Here is a 25009-nt window from a genome sequence, read left to right on the forward strand (position 1 = left end):
GCTCACTCTCTAGTTCAACCTAGTTCCCGCCTCTCGAGTAGGCGGAAGTGCCTCTGCAGCTCCCCGCCCCGTCATTCAGCCTCCCACTTCCGCTTCCGGTGCGGGTCGCGCGCGAGCGCAGCGGTGGGAGGTGGCGACGAGCCGGTGAGTTCGGGCAGTGGGTGACCTGCTGGCCTCGGGCGGACGTCAGCCCGGCTTCCCCCTTGCCTCGGCTTCTCCGCGGTCTACTGTGAGACTCCGCTTGGCCCGGGCCCCGAGGGCCGCCCGCCCCGCACCCCTTCGGCCTGCCGTGCCTCAGGCCGCGCCCTGCCTCCGCCGTCGGCCAGAACTCGCCGCGTCGGACCTTGCCGCTTGCCACAGGTCCCGCCCCCTTGTCAGAAAAACTTAGACCGATCCCTCAGGCCCAGAGCGGGTACTCGAGCCCTGTCCTCCAGGCTTGCCCCTAAACGCAGCCCACCCCCTCCTGTCAGCTCGCTCCGCCTCCCTCAGCCTCTGTACCCTCCCCCCGCCCCCAATTTAGATTCCTGCTTTAGACCTCAGCAGCGCTCCGTTCTTTTCTTCCGGCGCTGCCTCCTGCCCCCCTCCTCCCGCAAGTGTCGGGAGGACATCCACCACCATCCACGCCCTTCACGTGCCCTCGACCCCCACCTCCACACCACTACTCTTTTTCCATAAAAACTTTCTCCTCTTCGTCCACCAGCCTTCATCCCCAGACCTCTGGTACCCAGACCCCGCCACCCCCACGGATGGCCCCTGGTGGGCGCCGTTTCAGCCCTTCCTCTCCCTTGAGCTCCCAACCCCAGCTGCTCATGGTCTTCCTCCAGACCTTACTTCAAACACTCTCTTCTTCCATTCTTGAACCTTTCATCCTTGATTCCTCCTCATTAAACACAGGATACCTCTTTCCCTGGGCTGCTCACTCCAGAATCAGCGGAAGTGGGGGTGGGGGATTCAGAATGCCCAGGGTACTGGATCAGACTTGCCCGGGATCCACCAGAGTGTATCCTGCTGCACGGCTCTGCAGCCTCACTTCCCCTCCCTGAAGCTGGTGTTCAGGATTAATTCTATCAACTTGTTAGGTGACGGTGATCCTGCCCGTATTTTTTTTTTTTTTTTAAAGCCCATCTGACACCCCTTCCCTCATCCCTCAGGTTGAGGCCCCAGCCTTGGCCTCACCACAATGTGGCACGAGGCTCGGAAACATGAGCGGAAACTTCGAGGCATGATGGTCGACTACAAGAAGAGGGCAGAGCGGCGCAGGGAGTACTATGAAAAGATCGTAAGTGACCCTTAATCTGGGTTGGGAGCTCCGTGAGAGGGCAGAGCCCTGGTTATCCTGGTACCACTGAGGCTTGGAAATACGCTAAGAGGGGATACCCATTTCCTGAAGAGAATGTCCATCTTTTGAGCATAGTGATGTGCTGTGCTATTCGGTGCTGAGCTGAGTCTCTCAGTCCCTTCCAACTCTTTTCCATCCCGTGGACTGTAGCCCACCGGGCTCCTCTGTCCGTGGGATTCTCCAGGCAAGAATACTGGAGTGGGTTGCCATGCCCTCCTCCAGAGCATAATCATTGGGGCAGGGGGGGCGGGGGGGCGGGGAACTGAGGTATTTTGTTACTTGTCCATGCTGTGCTGTCTGGTGTGGACTCAGAGTACAGAACTGGTGTTGGCAGGAAGGAGGGAAGTCTTTGTAGCACTCCAGACATAAGATTGGCCACCTCCGGAATGTTGTCGGTCTTGCTTATTCCTGTGTTCACAGTGCCTAGAGGAGCTCAGTCCTTCTTAAGATTTAACTTGGCACCCGTAAGGAATGCCACCAGTATTCACTAAGTGAATTCTGACCATTTCTCCCGTTAGATGCTTCAGTTGCTTTTGGAGAGAAGAGCACACTCCATCTTGTGACCTAAAAGGCCCTTGTGTTCTGGCCTGTCAGCTTCATCCTGAGGTCGCGCCATTGGCCTTTTTTTCCACCTCTGCCACCACTGGGTATTGAGCCTGTAATGCCTCCTCTTAGCTCCTTAACTTGTTACTTGTTCTTGAGACCCGAGCTTGAAATGGCATTGGCATACTAGGTTCTGATCTTCTGTGAGATGGTATTTATTTAGACGTTTTCATTTACTACTGCATTACTGCTGCAGGCTCCTCCCTGGTGTTCTGGCTTCCAGTCCTGCCGCCTCTAATCCACCCTCCTCAGAGAGGCCAGAGAGTTTTTTTTTTTAAATAAAGGATGGAATTAGTGTTATTTTTTAGAAAATATTTACTTATTTGGCTGCACTGGGTCTTAGTTGTGGCATGAGAGATCTACTTCTCTGACCAGAGACCGAACCTAGGTTCCCTGCACTGGGAGTGTGGAGTTTTAATTGCTGGACCAGTAAGGAAGTCCCCAGAGAGGTCTTTCTAAAGCACAAAGCTGACTCTGTCCCTCCCTTACTCAGAACTTCTCTGTGACTCCCTAGTGCCAGGCTCCTCATGACAGTCTTTAAGACCATCCATGGCCTGGCTTTTACCACCTCCTACAGACTCATGCTACTCTGCTTTCTGCCTTATTCGTTTGCTTACATCATCTGGCCTCCCTACTATCTGGGGCTACTTTTTCTAGCCAAAAAAGGTGTGTAAAGAGCTCCCAGTTTACCTCCCAAAATTGTATAGTTCTCTCTAGCCATAGGGGCTTTTGCGTGAGCTTTTCCTCTACTAGGTTAGCTCCTGCTCATCTCTCAGATCTCAATCCTCGGGGGAGTCTTCCCTCATCCTTCATACTCAATCAGTGTCCCCTATAAATGCCGTTATAGCTTCTTGTTTTTCCCCTTTGTGGCATTTGACACAAATTTTCAGCTCTGTGAGACTGGGGATTGTGTTTATTTGGGTCATGCTACTGCTTTCCAAGCTTGAGCCCAACGTGATTTAAAAGACTAGGTGAATAAAACAATAATAATAGCAGTTGCCATTTTAATTGATCCTTCTCAGGCTCCAGGCTCTGTGAGGAGAACTTCAGATGTATGATTTCTTTGAGTCCCCACAATCACCCATGAAACAGAGGCTGCTATTATCCTAGGAGAGGAATCTCTGAGAGCCTGTCTCTAGTGATATCGGAATAATTATGACGTGACCACAAGGGCAGGGCCTGGGTCTGTGTTGTTTATAGTTGAGGCCCTAGCGGTGGGCCAAGAACGCTGTCAGTGCTCAGGGCTGAGTAACCGCCACTTAATAAGGGTTCAGGGTGCGCCAGACCCCATGCCTGCTACTCTGTCACATTGTTTCTAGTCCTTTCAGCAGCCCTGAGGTGGGTGTTGATCCGTGAGTTAAAGGTTTGCTGATAACAGTAGTTAATGCTATTGAGCATTTGTGTGTTAAGCACTGTGCCGATCGCTTGACACGGGCCTCTGTTTCGTCATATCTTCACTGAAGACAGATGTTTATTTCCTTTTTGCCTAAAAGCCCACAGGTGGCCAGTCCTGCTCAGGGAACTGTTATTCAGCTGTGAGTGGCTTCTCTTGCCAGTGTTTTCTTTTTTTTTTTTTGCCAGTGTTTTCTTAAGGTTTAAGAGGGCTGCTCAAACTCTAGCCATCATGTCTTTATATTCCATTCAGCAGGGAGGAAGGGAGAGAAAAGAGGCCAGTGGGTTCTTGTCAGTTGTTAAGAAAGTTCCTAAATGTTTGCACGTGATACATCCACTCATATCCCCGTGACCACAAAGTAGCCCCTGGTCACATACAGCTGCCAGGAAGGCTGAGAGGCATACCCTGTGTTCTGGGGGGCCTTGTGCCAGTTATGTTAGGAGTCTTATTACTGTGGAGGAAGGGGCAGTGGATGTTGGTTGCCAAATAACGGGCTATCACAAATGGTGGGGATAGGGGCACCTCCCTCCCAGGTTATTGGAGTATTCGGTGAGATTGGGCGCAGAGACTCCCGAGGGCCGACCTGCTCAGGATAACTTGCTCAGTAAATGCCAGCTCTTCTTGTGCTCAGGTTATTATTACAAAGTAGAGCTGGAATTGCATCCAGGTGGATGGATGGAGTGGAGGAAAGAAGGCTGGAGTGGGGTCACTCAGAAGGCCTGGGTCTCCAGGCTCTCGTCCGTGTGAGCCAGAGAGCTCTCTGAGCTTTGTTTTCCCCCTTGCGATGGTGGTGATGACCAGCCCCTCTCACTGGGTGACAGGGAAGAGCTTCAAGAATAGAACAGTGTCTGTGGGGTGCGTTGTGGTGCAGGCCTGTACAAGCAGCTATTGTCCCCGAACATGAACGTGATCAGCATTCAGATCAGAGCCACCGAGCTGTGGATGGTGGCGGCTTTGAGGAGAGGATGGGGCTGTCACGTGGGTCTCTCATCTTATTCTCCACCCTAGAGAGGCAGCTGAGGCCAGTGTTGAAGAAGCAGAGGTCGGCTGTGGCAGACTGGGCCAGTGTGTCCAGACAGCTGATTTCTCTTCTCCTGATGTGTCCTTGGTGCCTGCTGTCCCTCCCTTCCTATCCCTGGTTCCGTCATTGTTCCTGTCCCTGTTGACTTTCTTTTAATCAGTGGTTTGGGTAAAGAAACAGAATTCTATGTTGATGTGAAAGTGGGAAATAACACAGATCTCAGCTCTGGCCTCTCCTTCTCCAGGAGGCCCCAGGCTGACCCCACTGGGCTGAGTGGTGCAACCCCTGGCTCCCCCATCCCAGCACTGCTCACTCTAGGTTGTCACTGCGGGGCCCAGGTCTGTCCCCCACACTGGACTGCAAGCCGTGGGGACAGGGGCTGACTGTCTCAGTCGCAGCTGTGGCCCTAGCACAATACCTCGCTCAGAGTGGGTGCCTACTTCACAGTTGAATGAGTGAGAGAAAGGCCAGGAACTTGTCTGACCCTCTTTGATCTGGAGACGTAATGGTCCAGTGGTTAAAAATAGATTTTGGCTCTTGAAGAAGTATTTGTACATGTTTGTTGGGAGTTTGTTTCACAATAGCCAAGATGTGGAAACAAATGTCCGTCAGCTGATGATGAATGGGTAAAGAAAAGTGGTCTGTACATGCAGTGGAATATTATTGAGCTGTAGAAAGAAAGGAAATTCTGTCACAGGCTACAGCATAGAGGCACCTGGAGGACTTTATGTCCAGTGAAATAAGCCAGTCACAAAAAGAGAAACCCTGCAAGATTCCATGTGTATGAGGTATTTGAAGCAGTCAGTCCCTTAGAGACAGAAAAGGATGGTTGTCAGGAGCTGGGGGAGGGGGAAGGGGGAGTAGTTGTTCAGCAGGTGTAGACTTTCGGTTTTGCAAACAAAGACGTCCTAGAGATCCGGTGCACAGCAGGGTGCAGATAGTGCTACTGTACTGTGCATTTAAAAGTGGGTAGGTTAGTAAATTTTATGTTGTTTGCCTGTTACCATGACAAAAAAAATTATTTTAGAAAAAAAATGGATTTTGGAGTCAGGCCTATTTGGGCTCAGATCCTGGTTCTGTTTGTGACTGGTGTGATCTGGAGCGAGTGAGCCTCCCCGCTCTGAGCTCCAGTTTCCCCACCGGGAACGTGGGGTAGGAGTAGCACCTTCCTCCCATGGTTGAGAAGTTTGGGATGTACATAAAGCACTTGGCTTTTGGTGTGGTTCATTGACTTTTCCAGAAGCTCCCAACAGAGCCAGGCCACAGACCCAAGTCTGCACTCCCCGCCCAGTGCTTTTTAGTTGCTGTGGTGCTGGTACAGTGAGTTCTTGGTATAGGCCAAAGTCCTTCCTGCGAACTGAGTCCCAGGTGTGTCTTGGGTGTGGGAGCTGAGCATTTGGCCTGGAGCTGTCTCGGAGCTCCGGGCGGTCACGGGGCCTGGGATGAGGGGCTGAGGGAGGCGGGTGAGGTGCGGGAGGCGGCGCCGGGTCGCAGCAGCGCCACCCTGTGGGGCGGGTGTAGCCCCCCCCCAGCTCCTCCAGGTGTGAAGGGCGCCTGGCGCAGGGTGCGCAGGACAGGGAGCAGCCCGGTGGCCCTGGTCATCGGTGAGCGTCCTTCTCAGCTCCTGCTGCCTGGGGTTGGGGTGGGAGCCGGAGGCCGAATGAGGAAGTGCAGGCTCTCGAGAGCTTGAGGCTGATGGTTTTCTCAGTCTCAGGGGCTCAGTCTCCTCATCTGTGAGTGAGGCCGCATTCTGTTTCCTTTGGTCAGTGTTCCTGGGCTCTGCCTTGGGCGCTCGGAATACAAGAAGACAGGTCCTGGCCCTCTGGAAGTTCCGTTCTAGTTGGGGGCGGGGGGCAGGTGATAGGTGATGGGCGGTGCTCTGAAGAGAGTAGGGTAGGGTAAGGAGCTAGCGTCAGTCGGGAGCTGTTGAGATAGACTTGATGAGGAAGGCGGCTGGAAGGAGATCAGAAATAAGTGAGGAGACAAACGTGGAAGAGCAGGGCTGTTCTGTGGTGTGGAGGCCGACGGTGTGGATCAGGGCAGGGCGGGGCTGGGGAAGCCCGTGGTGAGAAGTCAGAGGAGCCAGGCGGGAGCGGGCCAGGCTCTGCATAGAGGGACAGGGCCTAATACGTTTAACACCGCCTCAGGCTGCTCTGTGGAAAAGGAGCTGCAGAGGGCAAGGGTGGTAGCAAGGAGCCAAGCTGGGGAGAGGAGGCTGCTGAGTGGTCAGGGAAGGTGGCGGGGCAGGGGGGCTCGGGATGGGGGGTGGTTGGAGTCTGGGGAGGGGAGCTTGGTCAGGGTTTAGTGGGGAGCACCAGCACCCTGGCTCGTGGCTCTGACTCGGATTTTAGGCTTTCCTGCTGCAGTTATGGTCACTTGGGGTTGTAACCCCCACAGGAGAGCTCAGGTCAGAGGTGAGAAGTGAATGGAAGGTAGCAGCAGGTGGTGAGGTGGTGGGAGGGGCTCTGGAGAAAACGGTGACTCAGGGGCCATTCTCCTCCATCTTGGTGCCTTTTTTTTTTAATATAGCTTTACTGAGATATAATTCACATACTCAGGCCTTCCCTGGTGGTCCAGTGGTTAAGACTCTACACTCCCACTGGTTCTATCCTTGATCAGGGAACTAAGATCCTTTGTGCCTCGAGGCATGGCCAAAAAAAGAAGAAAAGGAAAAAAACTTTTTTTAAATCCACATACTGTACAGTTCAGTGGTTTTCAGTATCTTCCCAACCCAGGGATTGAACCCAGGTCTCCCACATTGCAGGCAGATTCTTTACCAGTTGAGCCACTGGAGAAGCTCAAGAATACTGGAGTGGGTAGCCTGTCCCTTGTCCAGCAGATCTTCCCGACCCAGGAATCGAACCCGGGTCTCCTATATTGCAGGCGGATTCTTTACCAGCTGAGTTACCAGGGAAGCCCTCAGTATATTCACAGGATTGTGCAACCATCTCCACCGTCTAATTTTAGAAACTCTTTGTGACCTCCAAAAGAAGCCCCATGACCATTAGCAGTTAGTTCCCCCCTCCCCACAACCCTGGGTAACCGCTAATCTACTTTCTGTCTGTATGGATTCATCTATCCTGGACATTTCACACAAATGGAATCATAGGTATATGGCCTTTTGTGACCGACTTCTTTGACTTAGCCTAATGTTTTCAGGGCTCATCTAGGTTTTAGCATGGATCAATATTCCATTGCGTTTTACTTCTAAATAATATTACATTGTCTGGCTATGCCATGTTTTGTTTCTCTGTCATGCATGGATGGACATTTGAATTGTTTCCACTTTTTGGCTGTTGTGCCTAGTGACACTGTGAACGTTTGTGTACCAGTATTTCAGTATCTGTTCTTAGTTGTTTCAGGTATGGAGTGGAATTGCTGGGTCATGTGGCAGTTCTCTGTCTAACTTTCTGAAGAACCTAATTTCTCCATATTCTTGCCAGTGTTTCTTGCTGTTGTCTGTCATTTCAGTTTTAGCCATCCTAGGGAGTGTGAGGTGGTGTCTTGTAGTTCTGATTGCTGTTTCTCTGATGAATAGTGACACTGATCATCTTTTCATGAGTTTATGTAGTCATGGTGTCTTCAAGGCTGCTCCTGGCCAATGTGCTCACACCTGGCTCTGAATGGGTGGTCCCGTGGTGGGTATGGGGTGGAGAGTTGGGGACTGATATTTTAGGGAGGTCGGTCTCAGTACTGGCTCGGTAGAAGACTGAGCTAGAGCTCAGAGCCTCTTGTGGCTACCTGGAGAGGGGCCACAACCTTGCCCTTGTCCGCAGAGGTTAGGTGGCCTTGTTAGTGCAGCCCGCATGACTTGGCAGGTTCTTTTACTTCAGAAGTGCAGCCTGCTTGGCATAGAGGTGAACCTGCTGCTAAACTTGGTTGTGTGGGGAGTGGCAGGGTTTGGGGCTCAGTTGGGTGGCGACCTCCATCTTGTCCATCCCTGCAGAAGAAGGACCCAGCCCAGTTCCTGCAGGTGCACGGTCGAGCTTGCAAGGTGCACCTGGATTCTGCAGTTGCCCTGGCCGCGGAGAGCCCCGTTAACATGTAAGACTGGGTTTGAGGGTGGTATCTGTGGCTGAGGTTTGGGGGTCCAAAGGGACCTGGTGTATGCACAGACCTGTGGAGCCTCAGACAGGAAAGGCTTGGCCTGAGTGGGAGGATGAAAGTCACTAGCTAAGGCAAGACAGCAGGGTTTGGGATGGAGACCCCGTGGTGTAGTGGTCGGAGCACCTAGAGGGGAACCGGCAGGGCCACGGCCAGAGGCCCAGGTGAAGCAGAGAGTTGGTTGCCAGAGGGGGTGTTTTGGTGTGTTAGCAAGTGGCCCATGGGACCTTGTTCAAGTTCCCACTCTTGCTTCATTCTGAGAAATAGGGCCCCGATTTCCTTGGGGCCCTTTCAGGTCAGGAGCCTGAATGTAGATTCAGGGTGTGTTGTGGCATAAGGACCTGAGAGGTGGGGGCTGAGAGTGGGACTGGCGGGGGGTCAGAGGGGCTGAGGGCCAGGCTCCCAAGCACAGGTGGCAGGGAGCAGCTGCTCTGTGTCCAGGCAGTGGGACCCTAGGCTCCTTGCTCCCTGCTCCCACTTTAGGATGCCCTGGCAGGGGGACACCAACAACATGATTGACCGCTTTGACGTCCGTGCCCACCTGGACCACATCCCCGACTACACGCCCCCGCTGCTCACCACCATGTAAGCCACCTCCCCCGGGGTTGCCGGGGTGTCCCTCCTGGGAAGGAGGGAGGTGTGCATGTGGGGGAACCCCCGCCAGCTGGAGGCTGGCCCCTCATCCCTCTTCCTGCTGGCTTGGGGTGGGAGCTCCCTGTGACCTCAAGACCTTTTCCTCCTGCAAAGCTCCCCAGAACAGGAGTCGGACGAACGGAAATGTAACTACGAGCGCTACCGAGGCCTGGTGCAGAACGACTTTGCCGGCAGTAAGTGACCTGGTGTGTGGGGAGTGGGTTAGGGGGAGGGGTCCCTGGAGGCTGGAAGACCGCAACAAGACTGGGAAGAAAAGTTATCCCAGTGCTTTCTACTACGGGGCCTTGGGTGTGGTCCCAGCTCTGTCATGGACCACTCCGTTTGCATCCCTTTTTTCTCTTGGGGCCTCCGTCTCTGGAATTGGTACAGGAGATGTCTGCTGACCTAGATGGTCCTACTGGATGGCCACTTCCACTGCCTGTGCCCTCTAATTCTGTAATCTTTTTCCTAAAAAATTGGGAGAGGTAGGAAGAACTTATTTTTTTTGCTACGTGTATTTTCCCCACCTGCATGGGTCAGAATGTTAGCTTAGAAGAGGAAATTTATGCCTGTTTTAAATGACTATTTAGGCAGTTTGACAGCTTGCCAAGTGTTCATACATATCTAAGGTTCTTTTCCCAAGCTGTCACCTCACAAAAGAGAAAACAAGTATAGGGGCTGTTCCCTGCTCTGGACTTGTGGAGGTTCCAACCCTGGCAGAGTTTTTCATCTCTGTTACTGCAGTACATCTCTGTGATCACCCAGCAGGGTAGGGGTGATGCCCCATCTTACAGATAAGGACATTGAGGCTCAGGGGTTGGGAGGGACACTGTGTCAAAGGAGTTGGGGTTCTCACCCTGCCCTTAAGCACTGTTGCCTCCTGCAGACAGCTCTGAACTGTCTCTCACCTCCTGAGAAGGACTCAGAGCCTCTCTCCCAGATCTCCTTGTGAGATTAAGGACCACACACTCATCCCTCAGCCTGGCTGGTCTCGTCTCCTGGAGAAGGGTGACCGTGGAGGTTTCTGCCCCTCAGGGTGATGTGAGGGTTCGCGTGAGGGATGCTTAGGGCCCCTGTACAGAGCCTGGCATAGTCCACCCTCGCTGTGGGTTCACTGTCCCCATATTTCTTTGTTTCTGAAGTAGATGTTTAGCATCTTTAAAAACAGAGATTTTCAAATTCTGGCTATCAATGAAGCCTTCACATCAGGGGAGTGTAGCATTACTGATGTGGTGGTTGTTTTTGCCTTCCCCCAAGGCCACATAGATGCTTGATGATGGAGCCAGGGTTTCCCTTAGTTCTGCCTGATTCTATCTCTTCATCCATTCATTCATTCATACAATTCCTGAGCACCTGTAGTGTGTCAGGCATTCTTCTGGGAGGAGGAGTCTAGTGGGGGAGCCATGTAATCACAAAAGCGGGGGGCTCATTACAAGCTGAGGCACTGTTTCGACAGATGGTATGGTGTTCTCTGAGGCGCTTGACTGAGGCTGGATCAGTGGAGGGTGGGGTGGAGTGGGGCAGGAACACCCCAGTGAGGGGAGGTGGGCTCCCAACTCTGTCCAGGCCATAAGGACAGCCATGAGGGGGCAGGAGGGGGGTGGCCTCGGGGACAGGGAAGGCCAGCTTGGCTGGGGTGAGACAGCTCTGTGACTGCCTAAGCCTGAGGCCCACATAGAAGCCCAGGGCCCTCCCTGGGGCTGTGTAGACCACCAGCAAACCAGACCCCGCACCTCGCTTTACAGATAGAAAAGCTGAGGCCCTCTGAGGGAAGGGGACATGTCCAGGGTCCCGCCGGAGCTGGGCATATGTCTTACTGCCCACGGACCAGGGGGCTCTGGCACATCGCTGAGCTCATCAAGTTGGATGTTGTAGCTGAGAACCCAGATTAGCTTAATTTAAACTGGGGCCCAGGTGACTGACGTCCAGCTCTCAGGATAGGTTTGTCGTTCTGAAGGGTCCAGTCAAAGGTCTCTGTGACAGTGATAACAGTAGCAGTGACCAAGTGCTCACTCTGCCAGTGGTCCTCCCGTTTTACAGAAAAGGAAACCGAGGCACAGAGTGGCTGAGTTCCTTGCCCAGGGGTGCGTGGCGAGTCAGCTGTGAGCCAGGGCCCTCCTGCAGCTGCTGTGTCTTCACCGCGCACAGTGTGATTATCTGGGCATCCGTGACTGCCTCCAGCCATGCTGGGTTCACACCTGCCCAAGCCCCACTGCATTCTTGAGTCCCCCCAGAATTCCCAGTGTCCCCAGCCCCCTCTGACTCACATGCCTCTTGCCCCACCCACCCCAGTCTCCGAGGAGCAGTGCCTGTACCAGATCTACATTGACGAGCTGTACGGAGGCCTCCAGAGACCCAGTGAGGATGAGAAGAAGAAGTGAGTCGGGGTTCAGGGCTGCGGGGGGCAGGAGGGGTCTGTGCCCCACAGGGCACGGCCTCGTCGGTTCTGTCCACCCGCTGTCTCCTAGAGCCGGGCCTGGTGGTTGGCACACAGTAGGTGCTCGCTTCATCAGTGTTGTAAGGAGGAGGCAGCCGCCAGAGGGGAAGGGTTTGCTGACAAAGCTCTACATGGCGTTTTCCACCCTGGGACTGGGAGGAGGTGCAGTTAGGAGAGCAGGCGCTGCACTGGGCCAGAGCCTGGCTTTGAGTCCTGCCCTCCGAGCCTCGGTGCCCCCGGCCTGACGCCCCAGGACTAGAGGAGACGGAGCTGGTGAAGTGCTTGTCCCCTGCCAGGCAGTAAGCGTGTGGCCCGCAGCAGCTGATGTCACTCCGCAGAGGGCTCCTCCAGGCTGTGCACCCTGAGGAGTGACTCATCCCTGTGCCGGCCTGGCCGGCCCCTCTGCCAGGGCAGCTGCTGCTCTGCAGTCCCGGAGCTCCCTCCTTAGGCCCTGCTGCCGAGCCATCCCCACCGCTGTCCTCACGGAGGTGACTGAGCGTCTCAGTGACTGACCCTTATCCACGGCCACCTGTTTTGGACGAGACTGGCCCAGGGATGGCGTCAGGGAGTGTTGACTCAGTTTAGCAGCACACGTTCCCTAGGCCCCTGCTCCATCCTGGACCAAGTTGGGCTGCGTTGTTACCCACCAGATTGCGGGCCAGCTATTGCAGGACACATAGTCGGGGGTGGCAGTGGAGAGACCCAGTGTGAGCGGGGCCAGGGGCTGAGGATGGCCTCCACCACCCAGTGGGAGGACTTCCTGGAGGATGGTGCGCTGGAGCTATAGGAAGAGGGAAGGGCTGGTGGGAGGTGGGCGCAGCGCGTTCTAGGCTGAGGGACCGTTGGAGGGCGCCAGGCTGCCTTGACTCTCAGGAGGGTGTCGTGTGGGCAGGGGTGTGTGGGCCCTGGGAGGTTTGCCTGGGCTGCATCCGGCCTGGCGCCTGCCTCTCCTGGCGCGGCCCTGACTCTTGGCTCCCCCTTGCCAGGCTGGCAGAGAAGAAGGCATCCATTGGCTACACCTACGAGGACAGCACGGTGGCCGAGGTGGAGAAGGTGACAGAGAAGCCGGAGGAGGAGGAGTCCCCGGCCGAGGAGGAGAGCAACTCGGATGAAGATGAGGTCATCCCCGACATCGGTGGGGTCCCCTCTCTGCCCTCCCCATCCACAGTCCCCGGGCAGCGTTTTCGTGTCTCGCCCCTCCCCCTCTGTGGGGCGCTCCGTGCTTACGAGCCCACTTCTTCTTCCCCCACCTCCCGCCGTCCTTCCGTCTCACTCGTGTCCTCCTGGTCCAGCCTCCCTCGCTGTTTCTTTCTCCTTCCTCGTTTCTAGGACTCTGCTCCTCTGACACTGTCCCCACCCGGGTTCTGGCTCTGTTCTCCTCTTCTGACCTCAGCCTCTTGGTCTCTCCCCGCCCTTCTCTCTCACTCTCTTCTGGAAAACACGTGTTCCTCCAGTTACAGAGCCGGCCTCAGCCCCCACCCTGCTGCCCACCGCCTGCTAAATGCCCACTGATCAGACCGGCCACCCATTTCCCCCCTTGCCTCATCCAGCTCGCTCTCAGCCTGTCCGCTGTTTGTTCAGAAGTGTGTAAAGCCCACCTGCCACTCAGCCATCAAACATCCCGCTCCCGAATATCTGAGACCTGCGCCCCTGCCTCCACCCACCTAGATCTGCAGCTGCCCTTGTTCACGCCCCCGTGTCCGTCACTCTCTCCCCATCATATCCCCCCCACCCACGCCCTCACCCACTGTTTATGGTGCTTGCTCCGGGCCGAGCCCTGTGCCAGCCTGGGGATACCAGGATGTGCTGACTCATGTCCCCACCCCCACCCATCCACAGAGGCCTGAGGTCTGGTGGGCACCCCCGCCCCCATGTCCTGGGGCACTGCCCCTTCCCTTCCTCTTGCTCGGCTTTGGCCCCTGACAGCCTTTCTCTTGGTGCAGACGTGGAGGTGGATGTGGATGAACTGAACCAGGAGCAGGTGGCCGATCTCAACAAACAGGCCACGACGTATGGCATGGCCGACGGCGACTTCGTCAGGTGAGGCCTGTGGGCCGACACCGCTCCCCACCCTGTGGACCTGGCATCTCTGCTGTTACCTCTCTTCCTGAGCACTGGTGTCCCTGACTCTGCACCAGGGACGTTACACGCACAGGCTCCCGAGCTCGTGGAGGTTGTACAGGGTGGTCCTTGGGGTCAGCTTCAGCGGTGTTGAGACAGAGGCTGCCCCCAGCTGTGTGACCTGAGGCCTTCTGAGCCCTGGGAGCTTTGGGGGTTTCTGGGCCTGGTTGAACAGCGCCCTCTAGTGGAGAGGCTCCTCTCCCTGCCTCTGCCCTGTGCCTCACCCAGGTGGGTCACATAGACTGGTCCCAGCTAACAGGGTGCTGAGTCCTGAGTACTTACTCCCACTTCTGAACACAGCCTGAGCGTCTGAGCATCCTCACTCAGGAGCAGCCAGTGTCCTCACCACAGCCAGAGTCTCACCTCTCTGGTCCTCTCCCCACACATTCCACCCCTGCCCGGGCTCCGTGGCCTCTTTGCCCCTCAGATGCCCGAGGCCCCACCTGATCCAGGGCCACTCAGGTGCTGTGGGCTCTGCCTGCACCTGCGCGGCTCACTCCCCAGGGGTCTCGTCAGCTGTCACTCCCTCTGAGGGGCTTCCCCAGCCTCCCTGTTAAAAACTGCAGCCTCTACCAGGTCCCTGGACTTCTCTCCCCTTCTGTGATTTCCTTTCCTATCAAGTTTTTCACTATTTAACAAGTCACGTGTTATGTGACTTTGGTCACTGTCTCTCTTCTCCTCAGAATGTTAGTCCATGAGAGTGGGGAGTTTTGTTTTCAATAATCTTTGATGCCTGAGATAGCGCCTGGCGTGCAGTAGGTACTCAGTAATAGCACTGAAGGAATGCGAGACCCCCCAGGATGGCTTGGGGTCCTTCGCTTCCTGCAGTGACTCTGCCTGTAATCTGACCTCGTCCCTCCTGGTGGCCCTCCTCCCCCTCCGCAGGATGCTCCGGAAAGACAAGGAGGAGGCGGAGGCCATCAAACACGCCAAGGCCCTGGAGGAGGAGAAAGCCATGTACTCGGTAAGGGCTGAGCCGGGGTGGCAGGGCAGGTGTGTGCTTCGTGGAAGGCGCAGCCTCACCAGCTTCATCCCCACCCTGCTCCAGGGCCGTCGCTCCCGGCGCCAGAGGAGGGAGTTCCGGGAGAAGCGGCTGAGGGGCCGCAAGATCAGCCCCCCCAGGTAGGTGGGGTTCTGCCCTGTGCCCCTGCCCTGCCAGCGTCGGTCTTTCAGAACCCTGGGGGAGGAGCCAGGGCTCAGGAAAGTCTGGGGGGGCAAGCTTGTGGCCTGCGGACAGAGTTGTCCTAGTAGAGCAGTGAACAGGGAAGGTCTGGAATAGGTGTGGCCACAAGGGGCGTGTGGACACCCATCCTGCCAGCCGTGCCCTTCTCCCTGCTGGATTCGGGACCCATGTCACCTTCCCTGGCTGTGAGCAGAGTCCAGGGGCACTGGCCTGGCCCTGGGCTGTGATTGCTTTTGCTGCTGGGCTGCCTCCTCTCTGTTAGAGTTTGGGCAGGTGACTTTTCTCTTCTCAAGCTGCAGTTTCCTCTTTGGGAGAGGGGCTCCCCCTTCCAGCAGGGGGGCTACACCAGTGCCCACAGTGAGGTCTCGGGCAGGTTTGGATGAGGCAGCTAGTGAGCGGAGAGCCAGCCTGAGGCCTGGGCAAACCCATGCCTCTGCCACATCTCTGTTCAAGGGGAGTCATAGGGTTGCTGTGAGGCTAAGGGACCTGCGGTGGGCTCAGGGTCGGCTGCGTGGTCTGGAAAATGTCCAGTCACGAGCTGTGGTGATTCTTGCCATCGTCACCGAAGAAGTGCAGGGCTGTGGTCCAGGCTTTGGGCAGGTGTGAGGGGATGGGAGGGATGAAGGCAGGGCCCGTAACCTGGTCCAGTGCGTGGCCTTGGGCACCCAGGTCAGGGGTTGGCCTCAATTCCATGCATACTGACCCCATCCCCCACCCCACTCCGTCGAATCTGCTTCTCTCTACAGCTACGCCCGCCGAGACAGCCCCACCTATGATCCCTATAAGCGGTGAGTTCTCAGGGCCCAGCGCCCTCCTGATGGAGGGTGGGGTGGGGCGGGGCAGGTGCGCTGTAGGCTGCCCTCCTGAGATCACGTACTGGAGAACGTGTTCTGCCTTTTTCTGATTTAAACATGATGGAGTTTTGTGTTAAAAGTGACTAAACATGGCAGGAAGGCAGGACTTAGATGTCAGGTGTCTTTAATCTGAACTCCCAGAAATAACCAGTGAGAAATAACAGGCACAGAATGGCCTTGTCGCACATAACATGTGTCTCCTGTCGTGGGAGTGGTTGGTCAGAGGCTTTGACGGTAGACAGATCTCAGTCTGACCCCGTCCCCTTTGCCAGATGGGGTGAGAGGGACCCTCTGGGCTCCTGGGAGGACAGGTGAGATAAGGCAGGTACACCTTTTAAGGAAAGGTCTGGCTTGGGTAGGTGCTAAACTGTGGGTGCCATGAGGGAGATAATGTACTTTCTTTCACAAAACAGATTATTTCACACTTAATGCTTTCAAACTTGCTTTACACCTGACTTGACATCTTTTGCCAAGAGAATGTGCTGCTCATAGCAAACACCTCTTCTAGCAACACAAGAGAAGACTCCACATGGACATCACCAGATGGTCAATACCAGAATCAGATTGATTATATTCTTTGCAGCCAAAGTTGGAGAAGCTCTATACAGTCAGCAAAAACAAGACCAGGAGTTGTGACTCAGATCACGAACTCCTTGTTGCCAAATTCAGACTTAAATTGAAGAAAGTAGGGAAAACCACTAGACCATTCAGGTATGACCTAATGATTATACAGTGAAAGTGAGAAATAGATTCAAGGGATTAGATCTGATAGACAAAGTGCCTGAAGAACTATGAACGAAGGTTCGTGACATTGTACAGGAGGCAGGGATCAAGATCATTCCCAAGAAAAAGAAATGCAAAAAGGCAAAATGGTTGTCTGAGGAGGCCTTACAAATAGCTGTGAAAAGAAGAGAAGCTAAAGGCAAAGGAGAGAAGGAAAGATATACCCATTTGAATGCAGAGTTCCAAAGAATAGCAAGAAGAGATAATAAAGCCTTCCTCAGTGATCAGTGCAAAGAAATAGAGGAAAACAGTAGAATGGGAAAGACTAGAGATCTCTTCAAGAAAATTAGAGATACCAAGGGAACATTTCATGCAAAAGATGGGCTCAATAAAGGATAGAAATGGTATAGATCTAACAGAAGCAGAAGATATGAAGAAGAGGTGGCAAGAATACACAGAACTATACAAAAAAGATCTTCATGACCCAGATAATCATGATGGTGTGATCACTCATCTAGAGCCAGACATCCTGGAGTGCATAATAAAGTGGGCATTAGGAAGCATGACTATGAACAAAGCTAGTGGAGGTGATGGAATTCCAGTTGAGCTATTTCAAATCCTAAAAGATGATGCTGTGAAAGTGCTGCAGTCAATATGTCAGCAAATTTGGAAAACTCAGCAGTGGTCACAGGACTGGAAAAGGTCAGTTTTCATTCCAATCCCAAAGAAAGGCAATGCCAAAGAATGCTCAGACTACCCCACAATTGCACTCATCTCTCACGCTAATTAAGTAATGCTCAAAATTCTCCAAGCCAGGCTTCAACTGTGAACTTCCAGATGTTCAAGCTGTATTTAGAAAAGGGAGAGGAACCAGAGATCAAATTGCCAACACCCGTTGGATCATTGAAAAAGCAAGAAAGTTCCAGAAAAACATCTACTTCTGATTTATTGACTATGCCAAAGCCTTTGACTGTGTGGATCACAACAAACTGAAAAATTCTGAAAGAGATGGAAATACCAGACCACCTGACCTGCCTCTTGAGAAACCTGTATGCAGGTCAGGAAGCAACGGTTAGAACTAGACATGGAACAACAGACTGGTTCCAAATCGGGAAAGGAGTACGTCAAGGCTGTATATTGTCACCCTGCTTATTTAATTTATATGCAGAGTACATCGTGAGGAAAGTTGGGCTGGATGAAGGACAATCTGGGATCAAGATTGCCGGGAGAAATATCAATAACTTCAGATACACAGATGACACCACACTTATGGCAGAAAGCAAAGAACTGAAGAGCCTCTTGAAAGAGGAGAGTGAAAAAGTTGGCTTAAAATTCAACATTCAGAAAACTAAGGTCATGGCATCCGGTCCCATCACTTCATGGCAAATAGATGGGAAAGCAGTGGAAACTGTGAGAGACTTTTTTTGCAGGGGGATTCTAAAATCACTGCAGATGGTGATTGCAGCCATGAAATTAAAAGACGCTTACTCCTTGGAAGGAAAGTTATGACCAACCTAGACAGCATATTAAAAAGCAGAGACATTTCTTTGCCAACAAAGGTCCATCTAGTCAAAGCTATGGTTTTTCCAGTAGTCACTTATGGATGTGAGAGTTGAACTATAAAGAAAGCTGAATGCCGAAGAATTGATGCTTTTGAACTGTGGTGTTGGAGAAGACTCTTGAGAGTCCTTTGGACAGCACGGAGATCCAGCCAGTCCATCCTAAAGGAGATCAGTCCTGAGTGTTCATTGGAAGGACTGATGTTGAAGCTGAAACTCCAATACTTGGGCCACCTGATGCGAAGAGCTGACTCATTTGAAAAGACCCTGATGCTGGGAAAGATTGAAGGCGGGAGGAGAAGGGGACAACAGGGAATGAGATGGTTGGATGGCATCACCGACTCGATGGACATGGGTTTGAGTAAACTCCGGGAGTTGGTGATGGACAGGGAAGCCTGGCTATCCCTCTGGGCCTTCCCAGTGTACCAGTCCTGAGCACTTGTCTCATGCATCCAACCTGGGCTGGTGATCTGTTTCACCCTTGATAGTATACTTGTTTCAATGCTATTCTCTCAGAATATCCCACCCTCGCCTTCTCCCACAGAGTCCCAAAGTCTGTTCTGTACATCTGTGTCTCTTTTTCTGTTTTGCACATAGGGTTATCGTTACCATCTTTTTAAATTCCGTATATATGCGTTAGTATACTGTATTGGTCTTTATCTTTCTGGCTTACTTCACTCTGTATAATGGGCTCCAGTTTCATCCATCTCATTAGAACTGATTCAAATGAATTCTTTTTAATGGCTGAGTAATACTCCATTGTGCATATATACCACCTCTGTTCTTAATAATACTTTTCTGTCACTGCTTTTCCTGGTTGTATTGAGAAGGCCTCCGTGGTCATGAATCAGATCCTTGCAGGACTGCTGTCTTTCGTTGTCGCTCAGGGCCCCGCTCTTCTGCGTCCTGTTGCTCTGTGGAGGGTTTGTTCGTGGGTGGACAGGCCTGAGGGTCCCGGTGACTGAGCTCCTTCTCCCTGCTCTTCAGGTCGCCCTCGGAGTCCAGCTCCGAATCCCGCTCCCGTTCCCGCTCCCCGACCCCTGGCCGGGAGGAGAAGATCACGTTCATCACCAGTTTCGGGGGCAGCGATGAGGAGGCGGCCGCAGCCGCAGCTGCAGCAGCTGCATCAGGGGCTGCCACAGGGAAGCCCCCGGCGCCTCCCCAGCCTGGCGGCCCCGCACCGGGACGTAATGCCAGCGCCCGGTCTGTAACGCTCACGCTGTCCACCCTACACCCCAGCCACTGTGGGGGGGACTCGGGGCAGCGGGGGGCCACGGCCCGGGCTGGCGCTGACCGCCCCCCGTGCCCGCCTGCAGCCGCCGCTCCTCCACCTCCTCCTCCTCCTCCTCCGCCTCGAGGACCTCCAGCTCCCGCTCCCGCTCCAGCTCCAGCTCCCGCTCCCGCCGCGGCGGGGGCTACTACCGCTCCGGCCGCCATGCCCGCTCCCGCTCCCGGTCCTGGTCGCGCTCCCGGTCCCGCTCCCGGCGATATTCTCGCTCCCGCAGCCGCGGCCGGCGGCACTCAGGTGGGGGCTCCCGAGACGGACACCGCTACTCCCGTTCGCCGGCCCGGCGCGGCGGTTACGGGCCCCGGCGCAGAAGCAGGTGCGTGGGGCGGGGGGCCCATCTGGGTGAGACCAGGCTCTGTGAGGGAGCCGTGGGGTTGGGGGGACAGTGGTCATCCCAGATGTGGTGCCAGTGGGCAGGAGACTGGGCTGTGCTTGTTCCAGGGGCTCCCCAGATGTTTACAGCAGGTGACCCGCAGGACCAGGGTGCCCCGAGGGCAGGGGCCAGAAAGTCAAGGCAGCTTTTTGAGGGGAGGGAGGGGTGTGACGTAAGTGCTGCAGGTGGAGCAGGAATACCATCCCGGGACAGGAGCATCCCTCCTGCCCTTCTCTGGGGGGTCAGGGCTGCCCGTGGAGGGCTAGCACGACCTGCCGGGTGAGAGCGGCGCTTGCAGAGCAGCCGGCCAGGTGAGGAGTCTGGGCCTACTGCTGAGCTGCTGGGGTCTCTTCATCTGCAGACGACACAGAGTCATAATGTCTCCTCCATTGAGTCGCAAAGTTGTGACAAATTCTACCTCAGTGCTTGGTCCAGAGCCTAGCACTCAATGAGTGCTCTTGTTGTCAGCGTTATTACCTGTGTTATTATTGTGTGGATCTCAGTGTCAGCTACCCACGAGGTCTGGCAGGTAAAATTGAGGCACCCCCGTGGGCCTGGTGACCCGGGAGCACACTTCCCCTCTGCTGGGTCGTAGGCCACTCAGTGGCGGGTGTGGCGTGCCTAGTTTTCTGATTTTTCCAGAGAAATTGAGTTGGATGTTTAAAGAACAGCCCTTGTTTTTTTGATGTTGCTAACACAGTCAAATTTTTTAAAAACCCGGAACAGTCCCACCAGAGTCAGTGTGCAGTGTTGGTTTGGCATCCAGATCATTGCCTGGAGCCTGACCCAGGGCGATGGCAGGAGAAAGGCTTGGGGTCAGAGGGGGGCCTGGTCACCCTGTGCCAGCTTGAGGAGGGGGCCCTTGCTGAGGAGCCCCCAAGTCTTGAGCAGAGAGAGGACGGGGCTCACACATCCCCAGACTGGATTCTGTAGGTCTGTGCCGCAGGCGAGTGGGGAGGGATGAGGGGTCGTCCCCACTGGTAGCGAGACCCTAGGCCCGGCAAGGTGAGGAGGTGAGCATCCAGGGGGTCCCCCTGGCAAGTCCTGCCCTCCCAAAGGTCACGTCGCAGGGAAGTGGGTGCACAGGTGTCTAGTGAGATGTGAAGAGCTGTTCTAGGCCAGTGTGTTTAGAGGACAGTCTGTTTAGAGACCGAGGAGGCCAGGGAGGATGTCTGAGGAAAGCAGCGGGAGGAGCTTGGAGACAGACCGCAGGGCCTTGCGGAGGCGCGTAGATTCAGTGCCCGGGTGGGGCGGTGCGCAGGGGGTCCCTGGCGTCTCACGGCCTCCCTTCTGCTCTGCGGTGCCCCCAGGAGCCGCTCCCGCTCTGGGGACCGGTACCGGCGGGGAGGCCGGGGGCCCCGGCACCACAGCAGCAGCCGCAGCAGCTGGTCCCTCAGCCCGTCCCGGAGCCGCAGCCTGACTCGCAGCCGCAGCCCCAGCCAGAGCCGCAGCCGCAGCCAGAGCCGCAGCCGCAGCCGCAGCCAGAGCCACTCGCCGTCGCCGCCGAGGGAGAAGCCGAGCAGGCCGGCAGCGTCCCCCGCTGTGGGCGAGAAGCTGAAAAAGTGAGCGGGGCGAGGGCAGGGGGACGGAGGCGGGGAGCGCGCCCCACTGTTCTGTTTCGGAAGGAGCTTGGTCCTGCCCTGGGGGGTTTGAGGGGGCCACACCTCTGCCCTTGGCAGGGGTGGGGGTGCTGAGGAGTCCCAGCCTCGGCCTAGGGTGAGGGGTCAGAGGGGGACATGACCCTGCCCTGCAGGGTCCAGGAGGCGTGTGGTTTCCGCCTGGGGGTGTTTGGGGCACAGAGCCTTTGCTGTCTGGTCCGAGGGCAGTACTGAGGCCGTGTGGGGTTGGAGGTGGCAGTTGCTTTTTTTCCTCCCAGGACCGAACCTGCCGCTGGTAAAGAGACAGGAGCTGCCAAAGTCAGTAAGAATTTGGAACTCGCCCGTCTAATTCCCGCCAGCAGCAGTGCCCGAGAGCTGGGCCCGGTGGGCCTGCAGGGGGGCCCGGGTGGGCCGGGAGATCCAGCCCCAGGGATTGAGACCTGTGTCCCACTCGCCCCTTCCACTGTCCACTGGGGCTCCCAAACCCTCGTGGCCAGTCTCCACAGCTTGCCCGTCCTCCGCTCCTGCCCCTGCCAGTCCCAGGCTCTTGGATGAGGTGGGTTGTGGGAGCTCCGGGACACCCACCCGGTCTCCTGCCTCTTCTCCCCCTCCCCCAGCCCAAGCTGACGCCGCAGGAGAAGCTTAAGCTGAGGATGCAGAAGGCACTCAACAGGCAGTGTACGTCCCGACCCCGCCCCTCCAGGGCTCCCCTGCTCCTCCTTCTCCCCATCTGACCACGGGAAGGCCCTGCTCTCTCCGGGACAGGAGGCCCTTGGCGAGGAGCGGGTGTGCGCCTGCCCTGTGGCCGCCAGGTCCAGGGCCTTGGCAGCCCGGCCTCTCTGAGCTCAGCTTCTACCTCCTGGTGGGGAGCTGGAGGGCACCCCTCAGCCACCTCGCCCCTCTCCCCACAGTCAAGGCGGACAAGAAGGCGGCACAGGAGAAGATGATCCAGCAGGAGCATGAGCGCCAGGTATGGGGGGCGGTGAGGGCGTGGGGCCCACACAGGGCGCAGCCCAGCCCCACCTTCACTGCTGTCTCTGCTGCAGGAGCGGGAAGACGAGCTTCGTGCCATGGCCCGCAAGATCCGCATGAAGTAAGACTGACCCAGCCTGCCTCTGGGTTGTCCTGGGTTCCCCACCACCAGCCGACCCAGAGCTCTGACCAGGCCCTCCGGGTGGAGGAATATTGAAACCTCCTCCGGACCTTCGTGTCCTTCCCGCCTCGCAGCTCCGCCAGCCTCCAGCTTGGGTCGCCTTTCCTGCTGTCTCCCGATACCCACCCACCGTTCCCCAGGGCTGCTCTCGGGTCTGTCCTTACTGTCCTGTGTGGAGTAGCACCCCCAAAAACACTGTCCTCCAGCCCCGCCCTGCCCTCATGGCGCTCGTCTCGCCTGGCATCCTAGTGCCCTGTCTGTGTCCTTTACTTACTCCTGCTCATGTCCGCACTGAGCAGTCGGGTCTGGCTGCCAGGCTCCTGCTGTGCGCTCTGCCCCCAGAACCCTGGTGCTCATTAATGCTGAAGGCTGGATGCAGGCCAGCCCTGCGCTGGGAGCCAGGGCTTCGCTCCCCTCCTTCCTGCTCCTCTCCTCGCCTGACTCTTCTGCATGGCTGAGTGGCCCAGAGCCTGCTTCAGACAGACGTGGGGTTCAGTCCAAGCCCCGCTTCTGTCTGACTGTGACCCTGGGGTGGGTGCTCGTCCTGACTGAACAGTCCTTGATGCCGAACGGACAGGGTAACAGGAATTAGTGCCCTTAGAGCCTCAGCCTGTGTGGGGCCCATGGGCAGAGCTGGAGGCTGTAGTGCTTGGTGTTGGCAAGGAGGGGAGTCAGTCAGTTGAGAGCTGTGTCACCTGTTACTTACTTCTCTTTCTACCCTGTATTTGCTGTGGGTCCTTGGGCAAGTACCTTAATCTCTCTGAGCCAGGACTCATTATGTGAGGTGGATGTAACAAGGCAGCCGTCTCTGTGGAATCCCGCAGTAAGGCTCCTGATGTGTGTGCTTGGCACGTGGGGAGGCTTGATGGCTGGAGCTACTGTTACTGGCTGGTGGCTTGTTACACACCCATCACACAGGCGCGTCAGGAGGTGGGGACCACAGTGCATAGGGACTCAGCATTGTAGTCAGTCAGGCCGGCTTCGGATGCTGCCTCTGCTCCCCCCCAGCTGTGGGCCTTTCTCCTGTCTGAGCCTCCGTGTGCTCGTCTGCTAGATGGGGGTGAAATACTTGTCCCGTCTCATAGGCTTGTGGGCTGGGTTCTGTGTGATCAGGGCCAGGCACCGCAGCGCTCAATAAATGCAGCCCTTGGGGTGGCCAAGCAAATCCCGGCTATTCTGACAAAGGCCAGATAAGCACTTGGCATGTAAGTCCCTTTGTTCAGAGGCTGTGCCTGGAGCATGACAGGAAAGATCAAACTATCCAGCCCTCAGCAAACCTTGCATCGGGGGGTAGACGCATTCAGCTGCCGGCCAGTGTCCCCTCTCAGAGCTCAGTGCCCTCGTCCCCAGGTGGGAAGAGGAGCAGGACCTGCCCCTTGGCTCCCTCTTCCACTTGGCCTGGCAGGCGACCCAGCTGGCCCTCAAGTTCAGCATTCTCACCTCTTACCCTGGTTCCCCTGCAGGGAACGGGAGCGCCGAGAGAAGGAGAGAGAGGAATGGGAACGCCAGTACAGCCGGCAGAGCCGCTCGCCCTCCCCCCGCTACAGTGAGTGTGCCCCCGGTCGCCCTCCCCCTCGGCAGCGAGCGTGCCCCCGGTCACCTTCCCCCCTCTACAGCGAGTGTGCCCCCGGTCACCCTCCCCCCTCTACAGCGAGTGTGCCCCCGGTCACCCTCCCCCCTCTACAGCGAGTGTGCCCCCGGTCACCCTCCCCCCTCTACAGCGAGTGTGCCCCCGGTCACCCTCCCGCCTCTACAGCGAGTGTGCCCTTGGTCGCCCTCCTCCTCTATAGCAAGTGCCTCTCTGGTCGCTGAATCAGGAGAGCAGGCTGAAGGCTCGGGGGCATTAAAAAGAGAAGAGATGTGAAAACTGGGTTACAGAAAACCACGGTACACCTTCCACATCAGTTTTCAGTAAATTAAAATGTTTAAGCCGTACACACACGACATACAGCGCTTCAGTCCCAAGGGAACTGCAGGAGCTGGAAGAGGAGCGTCGCAGCGCGTGGGTGTGGGCCGAGGGCAGGCAGCGGCCTGCTGTTCTCACCTGTATTCCTGTCCCCCTTCTTTCCAGGTCGAGAATACAGCTCTTCTCGAAGGTAAGCAGGCAGGCCCAGCTCCGGGCAGTCACTGTTGTCGTCTGGTGGGAGGTCCCCGCCCTGGTTCCCCCATCCTGGCCCCGGCCCCAGGCCCTTCCAGTCGCAGGAGCTGCCCAGGGCCTGGCCTCATGCTGCACGCAGCCGACTTCCGCGTCGCCGAAGCCCCAGTGGTCCCCTGTGGGTGGGGGTGTGTGTGCACCTGCCCACATGGCTGGGCTCCCTGCTTCCTGCCCAAACCCTCATGGGGCCTCTCTCCCCACTTCTCTCTCCAGACGGTCGAGGTCCAGATCCCGAAGCCCTCACTACCGACATTAGGCCGAAGCATAGGGGGGCAGAGAGGAGGTGGGGGGACAAGGGCTCAAGCTGTGATGCTGCTGGTTTTATCTCTAATAAAGTCACACGTTATTTAATTCCCTTCACCTGGTCTCTTGTTTCGTCTGTGTGGTCAGTGCAGGGCCCCCAGACCCTGGTGCCCACCAACTGAGGCCAGCTGGGGAAGGTGCTTGGTGGCTTCGGGGAACAGGCGCCAGC

At 56.1% G+C, this 25009-nt stretch overlaps 1 protein-coding gene across 3 annotated transcripts; it reads left to right on the forward strand.

Annotated features, from left to right (window-relative positions):
• Positions 1-32: 32 nt before the first annotated feature.
• Positions 33-24897, forward strand: LOC122692164 (CLK4 associating serine/arginine rich protein). Of its 3 annotated transcripts, none has more exons than XM_043899453.1 (21): positions 33-144; positions 1152-1279; positions 8303-8400; positions 8944-9045; positions 9208-9287; positions 11386-11470; positions 12517-12665; positions 13474-13570; positions 14537-14615; positions 14700-14773; positions 15581-15622; positions 18958-19173; positions 19287-19574; positions 20942-21193; positions 21508-21547; positions 21847-21907; positions 22141-22199; positions 22276-22322; positions 23846-23928; positions 24454-24478; positions 24751-24897. In XM_043899453.1, exons 2-21 carry the CDS (start codon positions 1181-1183, stop codon positions 24791-24793), a joined length of 2019 nt encoding a protein of 672 aa, XP_043755388.1. In that variant the 5' UTR covers positions 33-144; positions 1152-1180; the 3' UTR covers positions 24794-24897. The 3 variants fall into 3 exon arrangements, 2 of the variants coding, with proteins under 2 accessions (XP_043755388.1, XP_043755387.1); XM_043899452.1 differs by having other exon boundaries at positions 94-360; XR_006340608.1 differs by lacking the exons at positions 23846-23928; positions 24454-24478; positions 24751-24897 and having other exon boundaries at positions 93-360; positions 21508-21551.
• Positions 24898-25009: the final 112 nt, after the last annotated feature.

The sequence above is a fragment of the Cervus elaphus genome, chromosome 4 (assembly GCF_910594005.1).
Source record: "Cervus elaphus chromosome 4, mCerEla1.1, whole genome shotgun sequence".
Classification (NCBI taxonomy): domain Eukaryota; kingdom Metazoa; phylum Chordata; class Mammalia; order Artiodactyla; family Cervidae; genus Cervus; species Cervus elaphus.